This window comes from Euprymna scolopes, chromosome 12 (assembly GCF_053919585.1).
Source record: "Euprymna scolopes isolate OS-2025 chromosome 12, ASM5391958v1, whole genome shotgun sequence".
Taxonomy (NCBI): domain Eukaryota; kingdom Metazoa; phylum Mollusca; class Cephalopoda; order Sepiida; family Sepiolidae; genus Euprymna; species Euprymna scolopes.
Genome location: NC_136493.1, coordinates 87898263 through 87920995, shown reverse-complemented (window position 1 = coordinate 87920995; position 22733 = coordinate 87898263). Strand labels below are relative to the sequence as shown.

The following is a 22733-nucleotide window of genomic DNA, read 5'->3' as shown; positions in this document are numbered from 1 at the left end:
TCATAGTGTTCCAATTCATTGCATAGTTATATATATGGGATGGTGGAAAGTCTTGAGTATGACCTTAATTTAGGATCTTTGGTGCCTGTATAGTTGGCCCTAATCTGCCATTAGTTACTCTCAAATCCAGTCTGACCCGAGTAGTAGTAGTTCCTGTCAGGGTCCCATCTGTCGTTTAAATAGATAGACGCTATTGTTTACAGATGATTTGCAAAATGTCTACGGGCAAATTTATCTATAAATCAATAAAGATATTAAAAACTTGAAGTATAAAATTCTGTACAAAACTAACTAAACGATTTTAATGAAACAAAACTACAAATCCATTTGTGGGTAGGAGGGAGGATTCGATTGATTCCTATAAATGTAAAATTTCTAAGCAGACTCTTGAAGTTTCATCTCCATGGCGAAACAGGATACCGAGCTGATCCTGGGCCTTCACTTCTATGGAGCTTGTCAAACTTATATCTACTACAGCGGTGCATCGTCGTGCCTGGTTGGCATTTATTAAGGATAGTAAATTCTCTGGATGTCCTAACTTTTCCAGGCTGAATACTGAAACATGCACTTTTTTCTTAAGAGGTAAACAAACAAAAAAAAGCTAAAACCATGCTTATGACAATAGAAGTAGATTTATTTATATTCACGAATAAAATATCTGAACAAATGTCACAGATTCTTAATGCGTAGAGATATAAAAAAGGTGGATTCATTGATATGTTTAAGGACAATGTCAAACTTTACTGGTGTGAATTTATAAAATGAATGAAGCGGCATTCACCTTAGTTGAAGTTTCATGGAAATATCAAATTCACGAATCTCCCCAATCACATGTATATCCTGGTTAGTGGAGATGATGACATAGTTTTTGCAGTTCTTGCAGGTAGGTGTCTGTTCCCCTACATTGCTTGGTATTCCCAAATGGTCACCCATCTAGTGCTGACCAGTCTCAACGTTGCTTAACTTCACTATTCTAACAAGAACCGTGAACGTGATTATACCGTGTATGGTATGGTTAATGACTGATCGCATGAGTGAAGGTGAAATGAAGCAGAACAGCTAAAGGATGTTGTGTCAGCTACTAAACTTAACATTGGTTCAGTGCCCCCCCCCCCCCCCAAAAAAAATAGGAAAAGAAGTGGACTTGAATTATGCTTTTTATATTGATGACCATATCAACCAATGTTTAACAGTTCTGTTATGATTTGAGACTTCTCAGAGCAAGATAAAGTGATGGTTGAAGCCAATCTTTGAAAGATAGGAACTCAACATGGCTGTTAAACCGGAACAATCTGATATACTTGTATAGCAGCAATAATAGTGCTGATTCTTGAGAACCTCTTCGAAAACAAAAACACCTTTGACAAAACATAATCATGGCAATGCAAATGGGTTTCCTCTTGTGCATCTATATGAAGTTCTGTCCATCCATGGTCACTCTTAAATTTGCAAAAGCATTTTTATTGCTAAATACACTTAAGAATGAATAGGTTTTTTCTTTATTTTTTTAAATTTAATTAAATTGCTAGCAATTAAGAAATGACTTGAGCTTAAAATTTAGAAAACCGCAGCTGATACCCTAAAAATATTGTAATCAATGATTTTTATTTTAACGCATGAAAATCAAAAATCTTTTTCTTATCTTTTTAGATTTTGATGGTGTTCTATACCATATATCGAATCCAGATCAACAAAAAACAATAATTAGGGTAAGTATTTTTTCTGTTCCTTTTTTTCAAAACACAAATAGAAATTATTTTTTGTGGAATAAAACTACTGAACAATTTCAATCTTGAAGAGATGTGTTAAAATATTGTTTAACAAAAAAACAAAAACATTCAATTTACATGAATATTGAATGTCAAATTAATGCACAGTCTTTAACATAAATATTCTATACAAAAATTTAATGTACCCAAGTAACAAAGATCATGGATTTTTTTTAAACAGTTTTCTTGACTAGGTTTGTATTTTTGTTTTGAGATGGAGTTAATAAAAAGTCTTGAGAAATGATCTTCACTTTTAGTCATTCAGTTATGGTTGATGTTTTGAATCTGCAGATTTATTTACGTTATTTCAACTGTTGAATATTTGCATAAAATATTTGTTCTGTATTTGATTTGTGAATGTGGCAGCATTTTTAACCAACTTTTTATTCAATCCAATTTTGACAATAACTTCTCCAACTGAAAGAAATTTTTTTTTTTTTTTTTTTACATTGTTATAGAAATTCAAATTTTTCTGATCAGTCAACAATAAAAACTCTGCAATTTATTTGAGTTCAATTATATGAAGCCTTTTCTTTTTCTTCAGTTCAAACAAGCTTTTTGATCGATGGATCGAATGTCCATTCAGTTAAGTTTAGCTGACTACCAGTAAAACAATAAAAAAAAAAAAATGTGAATCTATTAAAGAAGACTATTAAACACGTCGATGATTGCAATATATTGTAATTATTCAGTGAAATACTTCTCCAGCGTTGGGTTCATAACTAAACATACTCGAAACGTTTAATAAGAGACATCTCAAAATATTTCAAAGCCATTAAAACATCTTTATGGTGAAAAGTCTACGGAAATACATTAAAAACTGAAAAGTTAAAATGTTGATAATGTCTCTCGATGAGCACAATTTTTAATTATTTTTTTAAAATATTTTTGGTTTAAATCTGATTAATATTAAAGATAGAACTTGGAGCGTTTTATGATCCATGCAGTATTCATTTAAAAAGTGTAAGAGGTTTGGCCCCCAAATACTTTAATGCAATCAAAATAGTGGAAACTGAAAACTATTGCTTTTAAAATTAAAGTTATGGGTTTCAAAAGGTTTTCATTTTGTAGAATTAAACTTCTATTAAGAGTGGTGGCTAAAAATAATCCAAATTTGATCATGAATTTTGTATAATGTATGCTTTAAATTAGTAGCGTTCATGTGTGTGTGTCTGTCTGTACAACTCTCCTACAGCTTGCACTACTGGGCTGATCATGACTAAACCTTACATGATGATGGTTTCCAACTCGGAGATGGTGAACACCATTTTTCAAGGTCAAGGTCAGTCATATTTGGTGAGGCTCTTACAACATTCACATTAATCCCGCAAAGCGTGGGTATCTTTGCTAGCATATACTAAATTAATAAGAAGGTTAGATGAAATATAGTGAAAATATATACATACAAATAGAATAAAAAAATAAATATAAAAATAAACAAATATAAATGCAATAAAATAATAAAATAAGTATATGCATATGTGTGTAGGGACATATATGTATGCGTATACATATTGATGTATACATTTAAACAAGGGAACCAATATACTTACACGGACAGTTATTTCTCTTAGATGATTCTCATTATCGAAGACGGATATAAACACTGCACTAACACAGTAGGTATTAACACTCCTAAGTAATTATAAGTGTAACATGCAACAACTAATCATTTATATACATAACAAAAAGCAATAGTAATTCCTAACAATACTTAATATTCATCGCAACTCTTATCCTGAAAATTGATTTGACAGCTCTACTGCGACACTGACTTCTGGAAATAAATAAAATTTAAAACAAAGTCAAGCATTGTGAAACAGTTTTTCTCCTCTGAGGAAGAGATTCTACCTTTGAAAGTTAAGGATATCAACACCTATCATCATGTACGACACATTATGTTGCTAAGTAAACATAATATAATTGAAAATTATTGAAATTCCTTCTAATATTGTTATTATTTATGTACTAACTCATGTCCATGGTGTTTCCCCACAAACTGCATTGACATAGCCTTCAAACACAACTCCTTTCACACTACGTACAATGTTTCAAGAAACTACAACATCCTTCTCATATATGTGCGTGTATATATATATATATATATATGCAATGATGCTGATGAGTTTTTAATATACGGAGTCCCAACTAAAGTTTCTTAATAAATTGTAGTGTTAAATTACAGAGCCCCATACTAATTTGATTTTATCATAACTAATTCCGGAGAAAACATTGCCCCAATTAATTGACATAACAAAAGTTGAGTAAAAAAGAAAACAAAAAAAATGACCAACGTTCTTAACTAAATTGATTTAAACCTTCCTTTTTTTTTTTTTTTTTTTTTTTTTTATATCACTGATGAACGAAAATGTATCCATCCAAATTTAGATCTGGATTCTTATTGTACCCCCACCCTCCCACCTTGTGGTACTCTTATTTCTACGACTGCTACATCATGAAAAATATTTTCTTTTTAATTTAAAGAGAATAAAGTATGATTTAATGTTATTTATTATTTGTTAGCTCAAGCTGATGTGTTTTTTTACGAATGGTTTTTATAATTGTTGTCAAATTTTTCATACCAGAATGTATATGCGCACACTCTTTTACTCGGTTAGATTAATATGCCAGCAACCATGTCTTTCCAAGCAAAGAGAGTAAAAAGTGGATGTTGGGTTTACTTCCGACAGCCTTGTAACTCTAGCTTCCCTTATTTGTTTCTGACAAAGGAGAAATTGTTTTTTAAGGCAGAATTTATTCATATAATATTTAAACAGCTGTTTTTTGTTTTTTTTTACTTGATAATTTTTTTTTTTTTTTTGATAGCTCTGAACATTAAGGAGTTTCATGTCTTGTCTGGGAAGATTTTCATAGAAAAAAAATTCTCTTGTATTTTATGACAGGTTTTCAAGAAGGTTTATAGGGGTAGTAAAAAAAAAATCGTCACAATTAGTATAATTTAAAAATGCTATCTTTCTCCTAGATGAATTATCTAATAAAGGTTGGAGTCTACCCTACTATTTACTGCATAGGTGATAGTAGGTGGACAGCAGAATTCATACATTTCTCAAGACTATAAAAGTGATTCAAAATACTCGTGGTAGATCTTTATCCCCAACTGAGCAGAGTTTGCATTGTGCACTAGTAATAACTGTATCTGCGCCATTGCACCATGACTGGCATCTGTTTTCTTTTACATTATAAATATTGACACAACCGATACTTGATACACCCATTTCTGCAGGTATCGTCCAAAATGCTAACCCAACCTGCCAATCTTGAGATGGTTTCTACACTGTTTTTTTGTTTTACCTTATAAGAGAATTGAAGGCGAATACATAAAGGCCACTCACATTTCATTCCATGTGCAGACAATGAATCATTAAACATTAGTGTTTGATCTTTTTTGCTTTGTTGTTCCATAGTTTTTATTTTTAGTAAGACGAGTAAACTAATAACGTGTTTGCTGTGAAATGCCGCACTAAAATAACTGTTTTTAAAAAAGGAATACCAAAACTTGGGTTCCGTTATGAACTGACGTATAAAATGGCTTGTTTCATTTAATCCTGTTAAGACTTGGCTCTTGTCTTTTAATAGTAGAAATAGCCTTTTCTTCCGGAGATTCTTATGGACGGCTCTACTCTGAGAAATCGACTCTAAAACATATTGGGTTTTTCTTTCTTATCAAATCTTTCTTGAAGTTCATATATTAAATCCATTGCTCTTTCTACTTCATGTAAAATCAGTTCTTTCTATAGCTCTAAACACTTTCTCACACTGGAGAGGGCAAATCTACTATCAGGTCATGTACTGCTGTCATTTAAGCTGGTGAATCTCTTGTCCCATTTGAAGATTCTTGATAAGTGCAGAAACTTATCTGTAATTTGTTTGATCTCCACCCTTCTTCATTGCAATCTTTTTCTCACACATATGTGATGTTGCTAGCCTCAGTCATTTTTTTTATAAATACTATTATGGCATGTGTTCTTCAGAATTGTTTGATATATTCCCTGCTTCCTTTGTTCCAGCTGTTCGACTTGTTGGTGTAGTGGTCTCCATCAATTCATTGTTTTTATATCTCATTGTAATACAGCATCATATTCCGCAAACTGCAAGCTTGTGGAACTTTGTTCCTGCTGACTGTTTTCCTCTATGTATCGCGTTGGTCTTTTTAAGACTAAGACCAATAGGCATCTCCTGTGTTTGTGATAACCATCTTTCATTTTTGTTAGCTCCTTATATCAAGTGTTTTCATGCCTTGTCTCAAACAATTTCCATAAAATAACTGTTGCAGCAGCATCATTATATTTGTGATTTTTTTTTTTTTTAGATAAGGATTGATAATTCATATTTGAATTATTCGGGTTAGTGTTTTCACGTTTTGGTCAAAAAAATCATGACTAAGAACTGTACAAGAGATTCCACATAAATGTGGAAAACTATACAAAAGTAAAACATGTTGCCCACTAAAAGTAAGGTTAGAAAAACCATGAAAAGCCGTAATACATGGAGATATTGAAAAGTCGAGTATGGCTAACATAGAGAGAAAAGGGAGGACACCATCTGTCCTTATAGGGTGAAGTAAAAAATTATTATAAATAGAAAAACGGTGTAAATGTATGTTTGTATATCTACCTAAAACTTTCCACAGAGGCGACGGATTTTCACGAGATCTGTCTCTTTTTGAAGCTCAACCCTTTGAACGACAAATATAGAAAAATGGGCTAAAAACATTACTTCCTTCACCCTCAACTGGGCATTTTTTTATGGGGAGGGGTAGCAAAGTCGTTCCTTCATGACAATTTAGCCAAACACACATGCGCAAAAAACATTCTTGAATTAAATAACCTTCTTAGTGACACACAATATGGTTTCCGTTCTGCTAGATCTACAGCAGATGTGCTTACAGTTATATCTCATAGGATTAGCGAATCTCTCGACAGAGGCAACCTTTCTAGGGCAATTGCTCTTGACATATCAAAGGCTTTTGATAGGGTATGGCATAAAGGTTTACTTCACAAGATCTCCAGCTATGGTATTGCTGGAAATGTCTTCTCAATTATTAAATCATTTCTCTCTGATAGGTTCATAAGAGTAGTAGTTGATGGGCGAAAATCAGAAGCTCACAGTATAAATGCTGGAGTCCCTCAGGGGTTGATCCTGGGCCCAACTCTTTTCCTGATCTACATTAATGATCTTCCAAATCACATCCTTACATCATTCGTAGACATTTTTGATGATGACACTACCATCTATGGTAGCACATCTAAGACAGTAAACGACCAAGTTCTCTCCGATTCTCTCTCCTCTGATCTTGATCACGTTGTACAATGGGGGAAAGGAGTGGCTGGTTACTTTTAATGCATCTAAAACCAAGCTTCTATCTTTACATCATCAACGTTCTGATCCCCATCTGGCATCAATTAAAATGAATGGCTCTCGTCTTGGGGAGGCCTCAAGTTTTGACAGGCTTCTGGGCTTGACCTTTACTCCTGATCTTAAATGGAATACGTACATCAAATCTGTTGCCAAGGCCGCTGGAAAAATGGTGGGATCCTTCTATCGATCCAGTAGATATCTCACTGCTGATGCAATTCTCTATCTATATAAGAGCCAGATACGTCCAAGGATGGAGTACTGTTGCCACATATGGGCAGGAGCTGCTAGAAAAGACTTGTCCTGCCTTGATAGGGTTCAAAATAGACTTCATGGCCTGATGGGAGATGTCCTTTTCTCTTCGCTGCAACCTCTGTCTCACAGAAGAGATGTTGCGAATTTGTCTCTGCTTTATCGTTATTTTCATGGAAAGTGTTCAACTGAGCTTCAATCTATGGTTCCCCCTCGCCAAACTTTCACAAGAAACACTAGACTAGCTGAAAACATTATCAATAATTTTCTCCACTCTTTATCTGTACCTAAACCTAAACATAGATTCCATGATCAAAGCTTCTTTCTTAGAACTGCACGCCTGTGGAATTGTCTTCTGTTTTCCTGCTTTCCAGCTTTCTATAATATTGTTGTCTTCAAGTCCAACGTGAACAAATTTCTGATGAGCCGTTCCACTTAAGTTAACAAATTTACCGAACTTCCATTACTATCGATTACTATATTGTCCTTTTGACTACTCTACACTCTTTAACCCTTATCCTTGAGTGGCCTATCGGCCTTGATAAGTGGTGACGTTTATGTAAAAAAAAAAAAATATATATATATATATATATATATATATATATACAAAAAAAAAAAACGACCCAACTTTGCTGATGCGATCATTGACCAGTCGTTATAGTGGCAGCATCGTTATCTTAAGATTGCACATTCAAGCCTAGATACTGGATATATATTTTTTCGATTTTTAAAGTTTTAATATTGGAACGGTTATTTACATTATTTTTTTTTCATTTTTTTTCTTCATTTTTTTTCTTCATTTTTTTTTATATTTTTCCATCATGTCTGCTGTTTTCGATTTTTAATTTTTTTAATTTTTTTTTTTTTTAAACGAAGTTTAACATTTAAACAGGGTTATTTATGCCATTTCTTTTTCGTTTGCTTATTCTTTATTTTCCATTTTGTTTTGATTTACCCTCCACATCTTGCCAACGCCAAGTACCCCCCCCCTCGCTAGTTAATTATAAATACTAGATGAAATCACTATATATATGAGAGAGAGACTTGTTCTCACATCTTAAGAGATTTTGTAGATAAATTAAAATTATTTGAAAAACAGAAAATACTAAGGAAATTTTTATTAAATGATAAAATCTTTTTTTTTTTTTTTTTTTTTTGCGGGTGTGGGGGGAGGGCTTTTGGTGTTAACATACCCTTAAAAGATGGTTTTATCATTTAATAAAATTTTCCTTGGTATTTTCTGGTTTTTAAATAATTTTAATTATATATATATATATATATATATATATGTGTTTGTGATTATAAAAAATTGTGTTGGTGGTAATATTCGAATGTGTGCCAGTTTTGGACTAAAATTCGCAACACATAAGGAATAAAAGTTATATATAACTTTATTATATCATCAGAACAATAAGGAAAAGTTTAAGGGGAAATTAAAAAAAAAAAAAGAACTTCTTTAAGCCATGGCATTTCAAAGCTAAATGCTTCTCATCAGTTGAGAAGGCTCAGCGTTATACAAATATAGAAAAAAAGTGGATATTTAATGACATTTAGTAATGAAATGGGAATGAAGGAATAGGATGAGATGGTAAATAGTAATTATAAGTAGGTACAACATATCAGAATCAAGTAATATATATGTAGGTAATATTTTTTATTTATATCTATTTATATATGTATTTCCGTATCCCCTATTTACTGTTTCTGCCTCCGCCCTCTCTTTCTCCATTTTCTCTTCTATCTTTAATTTTTCCTTCTTTTATTATTAGATTTTCTTTAATGATCCCAATTATTTCATAGTGGCCTATATTTTTTTAAAACGAATATACAAGTATGTTATTATACTAATGTATATGGTATAGCAATATTTATTTTTTGATGAATATTAACAATTATTTTTATACCTACAGATAAGTATTTCGTGCTTATACATATTTCTTAACTATTTCATGTGTATACACTTATAAAAAACACTTGTATCATAACTTTTAGGATTTACTTCAGCAGTGCTCAGTATTTGAATAAAGCTTAGTACTATAAAATATACTTATGTCAAGTAAGCTATACAAACGTTTTCTTCATTCCCGAGGGAAATCCGCATTGTTATGCAACAATTTAATTTCTTCTGTTTGATCCTTTTTTTTTTTTTTTTTTTTTCATACTAGCGATCTGATTTATAGTTTAGAGACTAGTCAAAATGCAGATTAAAAAAAATTTTTTTCGTAAACATTTAAATTCTATTAGTCTTCATCAGGAAAAGTTATAATTTTAAAATTTCGATGCATTCAAACCGTGGAAATACTTTCACTCCTCACTTGCATGTGCATACCAGAGCACAAAACTACTGGAGTTGGACATGAAAATTTCTATCTTCGATAAGAACAGAAGCCTATGGATAAGTGACAACATGCTGCATTAAAAAAACAAAAAAAATATTGTCACTATTTTTCTGACGAAGACTCTTTGAAAACTAGAATTTAAATAAAAATACTTATAAAAAAAAAAAAATTAGGATTTTGACTGGTCTCTAAACGCGGTTATAATTTTCAGATTTCAAGACGTTCAAACAGTGGAAATACTTTCAATTACAATTGATCTGATTTAGTTTTAGTAGAAATAAACTGATAAATTGATATGTCAGTGTTGATAAAAAATTTGATTACTTCCAGCCTCAGTGAAGATCCTCATGAAGAGAATAAACAAATACGCATGAAATGTGGTAGCGTGTGTCTGCTTTACTTTTTTTCTTGTCATAATATTAATGTCTCTTATGTAATAATTAGTCTTGTTAACAGGTGTTAGTGGGTTCGAGGTAAATTATGTTGAATATTTCAAAGCATCTGATTTAGATGGTGTTTTTAATTATTTTCATTTCCTTTACAGGTCAGTATTTCCCTGAAATTTTATAAAGAACTTCAGGAACATGGTGCAGACACAGTAAGTTAAAAATTTCCATTACTCTTTCAGACTAATTAAAAAAAAAAAAAAAAAAAATCTATATTAATTTTGTCTATTATCAAAATTATTTGCTGCTCCATAACAATGTTTGTCATTTTAATGGTGTTAATGGGGGGGGGGGCTTATAGATGAGAGACCTCGGATAAGTTAAAAGAAAAAAAATTGTGGCCAAGTTGTTCAGCTCCAACACCAACTATGCCGCTCGTATTCGGTGTTGATGTGAATTCTTGCAACACCTATTTCCTGTTATCTTTAGCATCTCTGTTTTTAATAAGCAAATTGTTTGCAATTCATGGCAACGTCTCAAATTGCACGACATTACTATTATTTTCTTCCTGGGTGTGTCTGATAATTATTATAGCAGACACGAGACTGCATGCCGGCTAATTGATACTCCTTACTAAAAAAAAAAAAAAAAAAATGAGTATTTTATGTTGGCTGCTTGACTGTCAGGAGTTATGGGCTATCATTGGTTGAGAAATCATAAAAGAATTTATTGTATTATTATTGATGCTCTTCATGATGATGAGTCATATTGTTGGAGAAACTGATGTTTTTAGATTGGGATGGTGGACGAACCACTTCACATGATGAGCTTGTGTTAGACGGTTATGATGCCATGATCTTGTCTCTGATGAGAAAACGACAATATTTGTTTTCATATTTATCACTGGCATCTACACACAGTTAAAAAATAAGACTTGTATACTATTTCTAACAATCAGAATGTCATTTAATAGCAAGGATATTGGTCGAAAGTGTTGCTTTTGTCATTTCATGAAGAAAAGGAAAGCTGATGATGAGTACTAGGGGTACAGATTGATTGAGCACTGTCAAGTGTTAGTCTCATTGGTATAGCTAGATATTAATGGCAGTTAATGGCATAAAAAGAAAAGTTTTAGGAATCCATGCTGTGATTAATAACTAGAGAAATTCTGGTGAGGACGAATAAAACGACCTTGCAATAATGTCAGACCTTCTATCCTCACTAAAATCCTCTCCCAGTAAGGAGGTATTTTTTGCAGATAAAAATCACTAGATATTCACCAAAAATGCTGTTAATACAGTTTTTCAAGATGGCTGCATTACAAGGCATCTTTTCTTTGGATTTAAATTCTCTCTCTCTCTCTCTCTCTCTCTCTTATTTATATATATATATATATATATATATATATATATATATATATATATATATGAGTGTGAGGACACTTTTCAACCTACTCAATGGAGTTTTGATCTACAGACTTGAAATTTGGTAACATGAACAATTTTTAATCAGTTTTCATCCAGAAAAAAGAGCTGCTGAAAGGTCAAAATTGAAAAATTTGTACTTGGAGATCATCAGATTTTTATCTGTTTGTCAACTGTTTCACAAGGTTTGAAAACGCTTTTTAAAGATCATGGTAAGCTGGTCTAATGGTTATCATACTTGACTCACTGTCTTTAAGTTTTGTTTTCGATCTCTGAGTATTTTTTTTTTTTTTACTTACAAGAAGTGAACTGTTTAGAAAAAACATAATATTCACATGTATATATCTCAGTTTCTTTCTGTGTGTTTTTTAAAGGAATTTAACCTTATGTTTAATACCAAACAATGCTAGGTACATCTCGTATGTGTATGCATATATATATATATATATATATATATATATATATCCACATAAAAAGTTATAAGGAGATATGATATTTTATGTACTGATTTTCAGTATTTACCTTAATATTCAGTGCTCAATAGTGGGTAGAACTAGGAAGTAAGTTATGAAAATATATGGCAATTAAGCTACATAGCAAAATGTTGTGCAAATAACATTCAAGATGAGACCAATAGTTCAAAGCATCCAAATAATGCTAATAATCAATCCTCATCTCAAAAATTCAGAAACATCAGTTATACAGACTCTTCATATTGCAGCCACCGTAAGGAATCGTCAGGCTAAAATATATGAAATTCTTAGTATCTGATGTTTTATCTAATATATAAATGGCTGTCTCCATATTTTCAAACTCTATCTCCTCCCAAACTAAAAGTCACAGAGTGGTGATAAGGGCCTCAAATGATTGGATTTTTTAGGGGCCATTCTTTTATGGGTTGTTAAAATTGTTTTGAAGTAGTCAAAAATGAAAAAAAATCATTAAATATTTTGTACATTAATCTTAGTTTATTTTTAATCAGTTTATATGCATGTCACGTTGGTACAGTGATAACATCACCAGGTTTGAATTTTAATTGATGGCACTTTTACTTTTGAAATCATGACTCGATAATAATATATATATACAAAATCTGGACAAATTAAAAGATCATATTTAAGCGTATTTTACGCCCAGGCAAAGCCCCACCCCCCACTATATATATATATATATATATATATATATATATATATATATATATATATAGCTTTGAACAAGATATCCAGAGACATGCCAAGCTGTGAAACAAATAATTCATTAAGAGGAAAGCAACAATTTGTTAATAAAAACGATTTAAGAGTAAATTTATATATTTATAAATTAGCGATTATAACAAAAATAAGAACCTAAAATATACCTCGAGATATCTTTCAACCGATATATTGTTAAGAGAAAACATTGGTGGTTACGATTAAAATTTTTTTTTTTAAATTAGGATCTCCCCCCCCCCCCCCTTCTCTAACGTGAGGTGGGGAAATGGAAAGTTAGACAAGAAAAAGCAAAATTAATTCTCGCCAATATAAGGGTAAAAATTTGAAAAAAAAAAAAAAAAAAAAAAAAAGGTAACACCCAAAACCCAAGCTGATATCGATAGAATGTAGACAGATAATTCGATATACACATTCAAAATATGTGTATAAGAAAAACAACAATCCTATATATATATATATATATATATATATATATATTAGCGCTCCTTAAACAATTCCAACTTGTGTGAGAGCTCTTTCTGCCTACAGAGCGATGGCTTACGCATCGTTACACACAAAGCCTCCAAAATATTCAATAAATGTTTAGAGCAAGCCATGTGCACGATACAAAAAAGACCATCTGAATAGGCATCTCCATACAATTTATTATCGAGCAAATGTTGCCCGATCGCCGACTCATGAATCGGAGAGTGCCCAGATGTGCTAAGTAAGCGTCCGGAAAAATAATATATACACCGCTCCCCATGTGGGGGTACCAAATTGGGTAAAGGGAAAATTATTCCCAACTCACATTTAGGTAAAAATGCACTTTCGTAAATAATTGAATTCATTCAAAACATCGCTAAAACCAAAATAAACAACATTTAAGTAAATCGCGATATATCCAGACAGTCGTGCGAGATGGGTCAGTGGTAAGGGGTTTAGGTTCATTACCGTGGGCTCCCGATTTCGAAACGCGTGTCAGTGGATAATTATATTTTAAAAATAATATATATATATATATATATATATATATATATATATCTGGTGGTTAATTAACTAACCAGATTCATTATTATTCTCTGTTAATATTTTCATCAGTCAATGGCTGGGCTTCACTCAGACAAAGGTTCAGATTACTTATACTTCCTATTCTATTGTGCTGTATTGTATACTAGCAGGGGTACCTGGCATTGCCCGGGTTTTTAGAGGCGAGGGGTAAAATTATTACAAAGCGAAGTAATGACCCTGTTTAAATATTATAAAAACAATGTTAAAACTTCTAAAAACCAAAAACAGTTTGTGGGTGGGAGAGGTTTGAACTCGAATCCTTGAGGTGAAAGCGAAAAAAAAAAAAACCTGATGAATTAACTAAAAAGTGAATTAGGTCAAATATCAATCCTGCAGTCAAGTTTGTTTTGGCTTAGTTTCCTCAAGATGTTGGGAAACCAGTTCACCATAAAATATAGGGGTGTCCATATGAAAGCAATTGTCTGATATGACGGTTTCCATCGCATTGATCAAAAGCTGATTACTTTCTGGACGTTCCGGCGCGAAAGCCGAGAACAGGGTATTTATTTGCTCCCCCACCGAGCAAATTAGGCACAAGGCCGATTACAGGCACCGTTTGAATTTAGTTTCACTTTATTTATACTAAAAAGCAGGACAAACAGACGACACAGCGAAATAGCGCGATTTTTTTTATAAAAGTCAATGTAAATAAGTCTAGATGCGACGGTGCGTTCCCAAATCCTAGATATTATTATCTAGGGGGTATATAAACACTTCTAAGAGATAGTACCCCCCCCCCCTCAAATCGCGGCGAAAAAAGCCTTTTCGAGACATACAAAAATGCGCCCGACACACCCCATTGTTTTGTGGATGGGTTGAATTAATAGTTGAGGTTATTTAAACATGCGCATGCTTGGAGTATTTTGTTTGGTTTTGTTTTTAATGTATTGTTATTCTAAAGTTTTTTTTTTCCCCCGTGCATACATTTGTTTGCTATTTTACTTCCACAGTTTAATAGATTTTTGGGGCCCTGAATTTCAAATTTTTCATTTAGACATGATCTACACCGGTTGTCTAAATTTCTACATGTACTGCTCTGTCCTATTATTTTTCACTTAACTTATGGCAAAAGCCTGCTTTTTTTTTTTTTTCTTTCTTGAGCTTCCACTAATGCTATTTTTATTCAGTGCTTTTTATAATTGAATATGCTTTTGTTATAATATCTGGTTTTAAAATCTAGGGAGGTCATACCTACATAATATTTCTTGTTATTAGATTTCTTTAGCAAATTTTGTGGCTTGATAAGCAATGTTTCGGATTTTGCATTTCTTTTGTAGTGGTTAAAGTGCATAAGTTCTAGAATTTCAATTTTTATCTTCATTATTAACTTATTTCTATTTGGATGATCGCTGTTAGTGTTTGAGTTATTTCCAGTGATTATGTTTTTGTTCGTGGTGTTATTGTTTCTATATTGTTCACTGTTTTATGCATTTTGCTATTTTTTTCTATATTGTTTTTATGTGCTTTAAATAGCATCTCTAAGTTTTCTAAACAACTATAGGACAGTTTTATGCATTTTGCTATTTTTTTCTATATTGTTTTTATGTGCTTTAAATAGCATCTCTAAGTTTTCTAAACAACTATAGGACAGTTTTTTTTTACGCAAGTGATTGCTTACGGGAAAGTGTTTTTCAATGAGATTTAGGAATTTCTTGCCAAGTTTAGTTTTTAACATCTTATTATATACCAACTTTTATTTCTTTTTCTTGTATTTTTAATTTTAGTATAATTATTGTTGTCCTGTTGCTTATATTTAATTTTGATATTATATGATCGCTTTTTTTTTTTTTTTTTTTTTTTTTTTCAAGACCTGTTTTGTAGATGTTACTTGATTTCTTAAATACATTTTTGTCGCTCATTATTCTTAATTGTATTTATGAAAACCAGATTTATTTTCTGAAAGGAATTAAAAGTAAATTGTGGAAGATTTCTACAAAAGTGTCCTCACAATTTGGTGCATTTATTTTTGTTCCTTTGTTTTGCTTTTAACATTTTTCAAGTACTCTTTTAACAGAGTATTATATAAAAAAATATGCACAGAAACAAGATTTAAAATTAATGCTGAACACACTCTACATGTTTGTTTATATACAAATCTGTATTTGTTTTCTTTTTGTATTGTTTCTTTTTTTTTCTCATCAATTTAAATTTGTTTGCTGATGGTGCAGTATATTTTCTGTTTAAAATGATGCTAAGTTAAAAACTTTGACCGAGTTTATATTTGTAAGAAAAAAAAAAACAAGGAGTGAACATGTACAACTTTGAACCCTCCCCTCCTTCCTTACTCTAAATTGATTATCTTTTGTATGAATCAGCATCTAAGGTTTTTAAACTTTTATTCTCTTGTTGACATTGGTCCCCTCTCTCATTTATTTTTTAGAATCTGCTACTCGCTGTAGGGACCACATGTGATGTTGCCATAGTGGTGCTACAAATCTGACGTGATTCGAAACCCTGCACACCAAGTTATCAGTCTGTCAAATATCAACTTTATCGCCCCCAATTTAATACAAATTGATTTTTCTTTGATTCTGTCGTATACTAATATGTTAAGCACCAATCTTTCTTGATTATCGTTTTTCTTTAATATATCTGCTTAGAAGAGAGATCACGTTTTCCATATTAAATAGGACACATTTTCCTATTTCCATTTATATTTGTAGTTTCTAAATGAGAGGAGGAAGAGGATCATGTTTTGATAATTTTGTGAAATAGCAACGTTTGAAATGACCACCCTTTCTCCATTTTGCAAGTAATGACAGATCGTAAATTACAAAATTGTCCTATTTATTTAAAAAAAAAATTTTTTTTTCTAAATTGATATCAAATTTAGATTTAAATTAAAATCGATCTGGAGATCATTTTTTTTAACCAATCCATTTATTTTCATTTCTAGTAGCATTTTACTTGTCACATTCAGCATTTTTTTTTTTTTTTTTAATCATGTCCATCAGATGAGTTTGTTTAGAAAAATTTAAATATTTTTCAGCAAGTTAATTTGATTTTCCCCTCCTTTTTTGTTTTCATTGCAACAAGTAGTGATGGTGCCTTGCTTCATTCCTCCCCTTCTCTCTTGCTTTGTCTCATATTCTCCCCCTCTCTCTTTCTCACTGAAAATACAAATTTTTACCAAGCTTCAAATGATTCATCAAGGTAGAATAGTTTTGCTTTATCAAAGAATGACTTCCTGTCTCCTTGTCCACACATTGCACTTGTGTCTTTCTTTTAATTTTAATTTTAAAGTTGTGAATGAAAAATTGTACCTTTTTTTTTTTTCATTCAATATTATAATTGCTGATGACCATACAGATTTTCAGTGTTTAATCGTTAAAAAAATTTTGTTTATGCAAAAAAACTAATTTTTAACAAAATTAAGCAAAGATAAAACATCTGTTAAAAAAAAAAAAAAAAATGGCAACACTCTGGGGGGGGGGGGGGCTTTACCAGGTCATAAAATATGCATAAATATATTTTAATTGGTTGCCCAACAAAGGAGGAATTGGACCTAGTAATTCACTCCCATTTGTTTGTTTTTTGTTTTCACACCTTAATAACCACACCTTGGATTTTTTTTTAAATTTGCACAAACATTAGTCATGATGAAAGTAAATTTTTGCCAGAACAGATTTTCTGGGATAATTCTGATTGCCCCCATGAGGCATTATAGGGGTGAAATTGCCCCCAAATCGTTTATCTGTTCACACATTTCTCAATAACCACGCCGTGGATTTTTTAAAAATTTTGTACAAACATTAGTCATAGTGAAAGTAAATTTTTCACTCCTGGAGGGGGACCAGCATGCTCAGTTTATTTATGCAGATTTCTTATTACAGAGCCAATTTTCTATTGAACATATATATATTAGTACTGATTTGAAAAGGTTAAAAAAGAAAATGACTGATACCATCAGCTAGAATCAAAGCCAAAACATTTAGCGATCTAGCTGCATTCCCTCGCTCCAGCCATATTCCTTATCATTTGAGTTTATTCAACAGATAAGAAAAATTTTAAATTAAACCACTTGCTATTCTAGCTTAAAGTTAGTAATAGTTAAACAACGGTTTGTTTTGAGGGGCATGCCACTCGAACTTAAGGTAAGTTTTATGGTTAATGGAGGTGATTTTGGTGGGGAGTTTGCCATGCAGACAAGGTTAATGGTAGGATTTTTTTTTTTTTTTACAAACTCTTAAGCATGATCCCCTCCTCTCAAATATACACACAATTTCTCCTATAGAAAAAGAAAATCTTTGGTTAACTGTCCTAAAAAGCTAGAATGCCCAGAAATGAGATCATTTCATATTAAATTTTAAGGGAGGAGTGGGTTACCCAGATTGGGAAATTGGTGTAGTGGGAATTTGTCTCAATTTCAGATTTTTTTTATTTTTTGTCATTGACCACTATTATCTGTGATTGCATTTTGATCATCAATCTCAAGATTATTCATAATCTGATGGGACTACGAAGTCTGTAATCCAAACCTTTGACTCCAGCTCTCATTTCTGAAATTTTTAGCATAGAAATCTTGTTCATTAATTCATATTGTGGCACATATAATTTGAAGCATTTCTGATTTTAAACAGGAGGGTGTTTTCTTTTTTTTAATGAAATAAATGTAAAGAATTCAAACTCTGATGTGGAGTCGGTCACCTAAACGCTCAATGCTGATTCTGGCTCCTGCTGTTGCTCTTACTTCCCATTCCTGGTTGGTCGTCTATATAAAAAGTAAATTTTCTCCCCTCTTTGCCATTCAGAAAACAAAATTAATTTTAATGTTTGTTTGATTGTTCTTATTATCTTTGGTAACCTGAGAATGGCACGAGTTGGCCTTTTGTTAGAAAATGGTTTCTCTGAAGAGATGACTTAAGCATTGCTTTATTCTCTTCACAAATGGAATCGGATAATTCTCACTTTTCTTATTTACTCGTCACTTTCATTTTTTTTTTTTTTTTTTGTGTTTATCTTCATTTTGTTCAAGTTAGAACACAATTGTATTTGTTTGGAAATTGGAACAATAAATTCAAATAAACATTCATTTTTTTTTTATCAGCAAATTTTTTTATTGCCGTTTTTCATCTCTATGCACAGTTTTGTCTGTAGGTCAGTAGGTTAATGTGTTTGAAATTGTGTTATAAAGATTGAATAGACAGATTTTATTTTACTTGTCTCCTCTCATTGCAAATACCTTCAATTAACTTGATAAGCAACAGAATCCCACCCCTACACTGTAGAGATCATTAGATGCCGGAAAGCTTTCTACTCGCATAGTTTCTTCCCTCAAACTGCTAGACTTTGGAGTTCCTTCCCGAATCTTCTGCTTCCCTGACTTTACTGACATGCAAAAGTTCAAGTGTAATGTAAACAGACATCTTGCTACTCAACTCCCTAGATAATATCCCTACAAATATTTTCCCTTATTGTAGCTTCTTGCATCAAAGTGACACTGCCTTGTTTGGAATGAATATGAATTAAAAAAAAAAAAAAAAAAATGAAAAAAGTCGCCTATAGCACATTTGTTTGAAATATTATTTTCATCGACAAATGTGCACTAATCTTAAGAATAGATCTGTTCTTCTTTTTCTCTGGATTTCTGTCTGCAGAACCACAAAAAATGTTTTAAGAATTTGTGATGAACGGGGTAGTTGTATCCAAGCTAGAAAAAGAATTTGCATCGTAATCATTCATGTTATTGTCTTATTTCCTTTTGTCAGAGATTTGTCATTTTCTGGCTGCTCGCAATCCAATCTCCAAGCCTGGCAATCTGAGAACTGATTCCATTACATTCTATTATCTCAGATCCTTGTTGCTGGTTTCCGCCAAAGTTTTTTTTTTTTTTGGTCGTCTAACTTTCCTACGGTCTTCTGCCTTAATGTCTGTTTTTTTTTCTGATCCTCCACATGACCAAATTAATATAACCAGCTGATTGGCAATAGCTCATCAACACAACAGTATATTTAACCTCGCCAATGTCCAAACATTTGTATGCTTGTTAAGAGTTAGACTTCAACATAGAATTCAGAGATTCTGCTTCAGGATTGTTGTTGATCACATCTTTTTGTTAACTTGCCTGATTGCAAATGTCTACCCCGGACACAAGAACAACAAGACTCGGCATAAAAAAATCAGGAAAGATTTGGCGCAGTAGTTGCCACTTTCATTCAATTGATTTGCGGTTCTGTGCCTGACACATTTTTACTTGTCACATGCAGGGGCAAAGACAACCAGATGATGTCAGATCCTGATGCTAACTCCTTCTAGATTTTCACCAAAACTTTGTAGGTCTGATACTCCGTTGTTGCCATTATCCCTACCACGGCGAGGAAGGGAAGAGTGTGTCTACTCTGGCTCAGCATTTCATATCCATTTGATCATTACACTGAAGTCGATTTCTCCTGTGCAACCCTGTAACACTCTTAACACAACTGCTATATACTCTCCCTTGATAACGAGGAGAATAACGCGCAATGTCAGGACTCAAAACATGTTCATTTCTTATGCGTCGTCATCATTTGCAAACAAAAGCTTTTGTCTTTGATAATAAAAAGCCAATAGATTCTAACGATGCAACATTTTAGTTTTAAATGAGAGGTAGTTTGCTTGAAGCATTGTGTGAGGTAATTATATAGAAGAAATTTAGAAGGCTATCACAATACAGAGAATGGAATGTAGTCGGTGTTGTGTAAGAAAGATGAAAACTACAAATTGTCACTTGTTTTCATCTTTCTTCCACAACACCGACTACGTTCCATTCCCCGCATTGTGATAGCCTTCTAAATGTTTTATATTTCTTTTATTTGTTTATTAGTCAAGATTGCAGGTGTATGTTGCTGTCTGACATTTCACTTGAGACATCCTCCTCCTCCTCCCTCCCTCCTTCCCTCCCTCCCTCCCTCCCTCCCTGCCTTTCATCAATAATTTACCCAGGAAAAAGTGTTGTAATCTTTGCCATTTGTTGTATTAGCCTCCAACAAAAAGTTCTCACTTAGAGAAAGTTACTACTTTCAATCTAAATGAGAAAAAACAAGCAATTTCTGAAATCAGTGCCACCTTGATTAGATAAGTAAAAACTGGGTGATTATCAGTCGGGCTATGACAACAGCATACTCTTTTCCTTGTTTTGATTCTCAGCTATATATCCATTGATATTTTATATGCTTTTATATAGAATGATGTGATCCTCGGTTGATTGTGTCTGTGTCGGATATATACTCAAGAGTAAAAACAGTGAAAAGAATATGCTGTTGTCCTAGCCCTAATTATCAGTTATTATCCTGACACTCCTTTCTGTTTCATTCTCTTTCTCTCGTATGCACACACACACACATACATACACAAATGTCATTGTTTTGTTTGTCAAATATTGTACATACATCATTACCCAATTTTACACATTGGATTCCCTGGTATTTTGAAAGATAAGAACGAATTAAACAAATTATTTACTATGTCAACAAATGATAATTACTGAACATTGTTTTAATTTATTGTTAATTGGTTAAAGTTTTCTTTTTTTTTTTTTTTTTTTTTTTGCCTAAGTTGCTTTTTATTATAAACTGCTTTAGTCTTTTTAATTATAACTAGCCATACAAGTTTTATTTAATTTTTTTAACTATGACTGCTGTAGATTGTTTTTCTCAGAATTACTTCAACAAACCTCCTACCTACTGAGCACTTTTCTTTAAAATGTATAGATTGAACCTTTCTCGAGAGATAAGAAAATATCTGCATTATTTGGAAATTTTAACCAGCCATTTTTTATTTTTTTAATAGGCAAATAGCATTTTCGGCAATTAAGTTTTTCTCAACATCTCTATGCTGTAAAAAATTTTTAAAATAACAAACAAAAAAAACAACAAATATTGAAATAGGATTTGAAGGAAATAAACTTGTGGCACAAGTACTTAAACAAGTAGAATTCTAATAATAAAACTTTTATGTAAAACAAAAGTTTTTATTGAAACTTTTCAAAATATATATTTAGTTTTTTTTTTGTTTCTGGAAAATATTTTAAAACATTTCTTTTTTTCTTTTTTTTTTTTTTTTAAATAACTTTATAAAATTATTTTTTCACAAAGTTATTTGAAATCTTAACTATTTGTTGACTTGACTGTTCTTCAGTTAAGTATTTAATGTTTACCAGACTTTGGAGGAGGGGTAGGCATGTCCATTCAATGTATGTGTTGAGCTGATAAAAATCCTATCGCAACAAACTGATCAACCAACAGAAAAAACCTCTCGTTGAGATGTGCGTGCATACAACTCTAAATATAAAACCAATTTATCACATCATTATCTCTTTCAAGGATATTTAAGAACTAATTGCAATTAAGTAAAAACTGGGTGATTATCAGTTATTAACCTGACACTCCTTTCTCCGTTTTGTTCGCTTTCTCTCACACGCCATTGTTTTGTTTGTCAAATATTATGCATACATTATTACCCAATTCTACACATTCGATTCCCTGGTATTTCGAAAGATAAGAACGAATTAAACAAATTATTTACTGTGTCAACAGATAATAATTACTAAACATTGTTTTAACTTATTAATTGGTTAAAGTTTTTTGTTTTGTCTAAGCTGAATTTTATTATAAACTGCTCTTGACATATAAAGTCTTTCTTTTTAATTGTAACTTGCCATACAAATTTTATTTTTTTTTAAATCTATGAGTGTTTTAGATTGCTTTTCTTAGAATTACTTCAACAAAACAGTTTGAATAAGCAGTGAAAATTATATTTTATAAGGGGGACAGGAAATGATTGGTCTAGGAATAATCCTGTCCTGTCTAATACAATTGATTATTCCATATTTAAATAAATCTGTTTATGTATTGCTATTACAATTGGAAAAGATATGTGCCTCTCTCTCCTTTCTCTCCAAGGCATGTCTAAAATAAGCAACTTCTGTTCAATTTATTGTATACATTTG

At 31.9% G+C, this 22733-nt stretch overlaps 1 protein-coding gene across 1 annotated transcript in view; it reads left to right on the top strand.

Moving 5' to 3' along the window:
• The window catches only part of LOC145291405 (actin-related protein 2/3 complex subunit 2-like), a 117192-nt gene that overhangs the window by 66629 nt on the left and 27830 nt on the right, over positions 1–22733 (top strand). Inside the window, exons 3-4 of the mRNA XM_080137212.1 lie at positions 1651–1709; positions 10281–10334. Of these exons, the coding sequence (XP_079993338.1) occupies positions 1651–1709; positions 10281–10334 (113 nt within the window). The remainder of the gene's footprint in view (positions 1–1650; positions 1710–10280; positions 10335–22733) is intronic.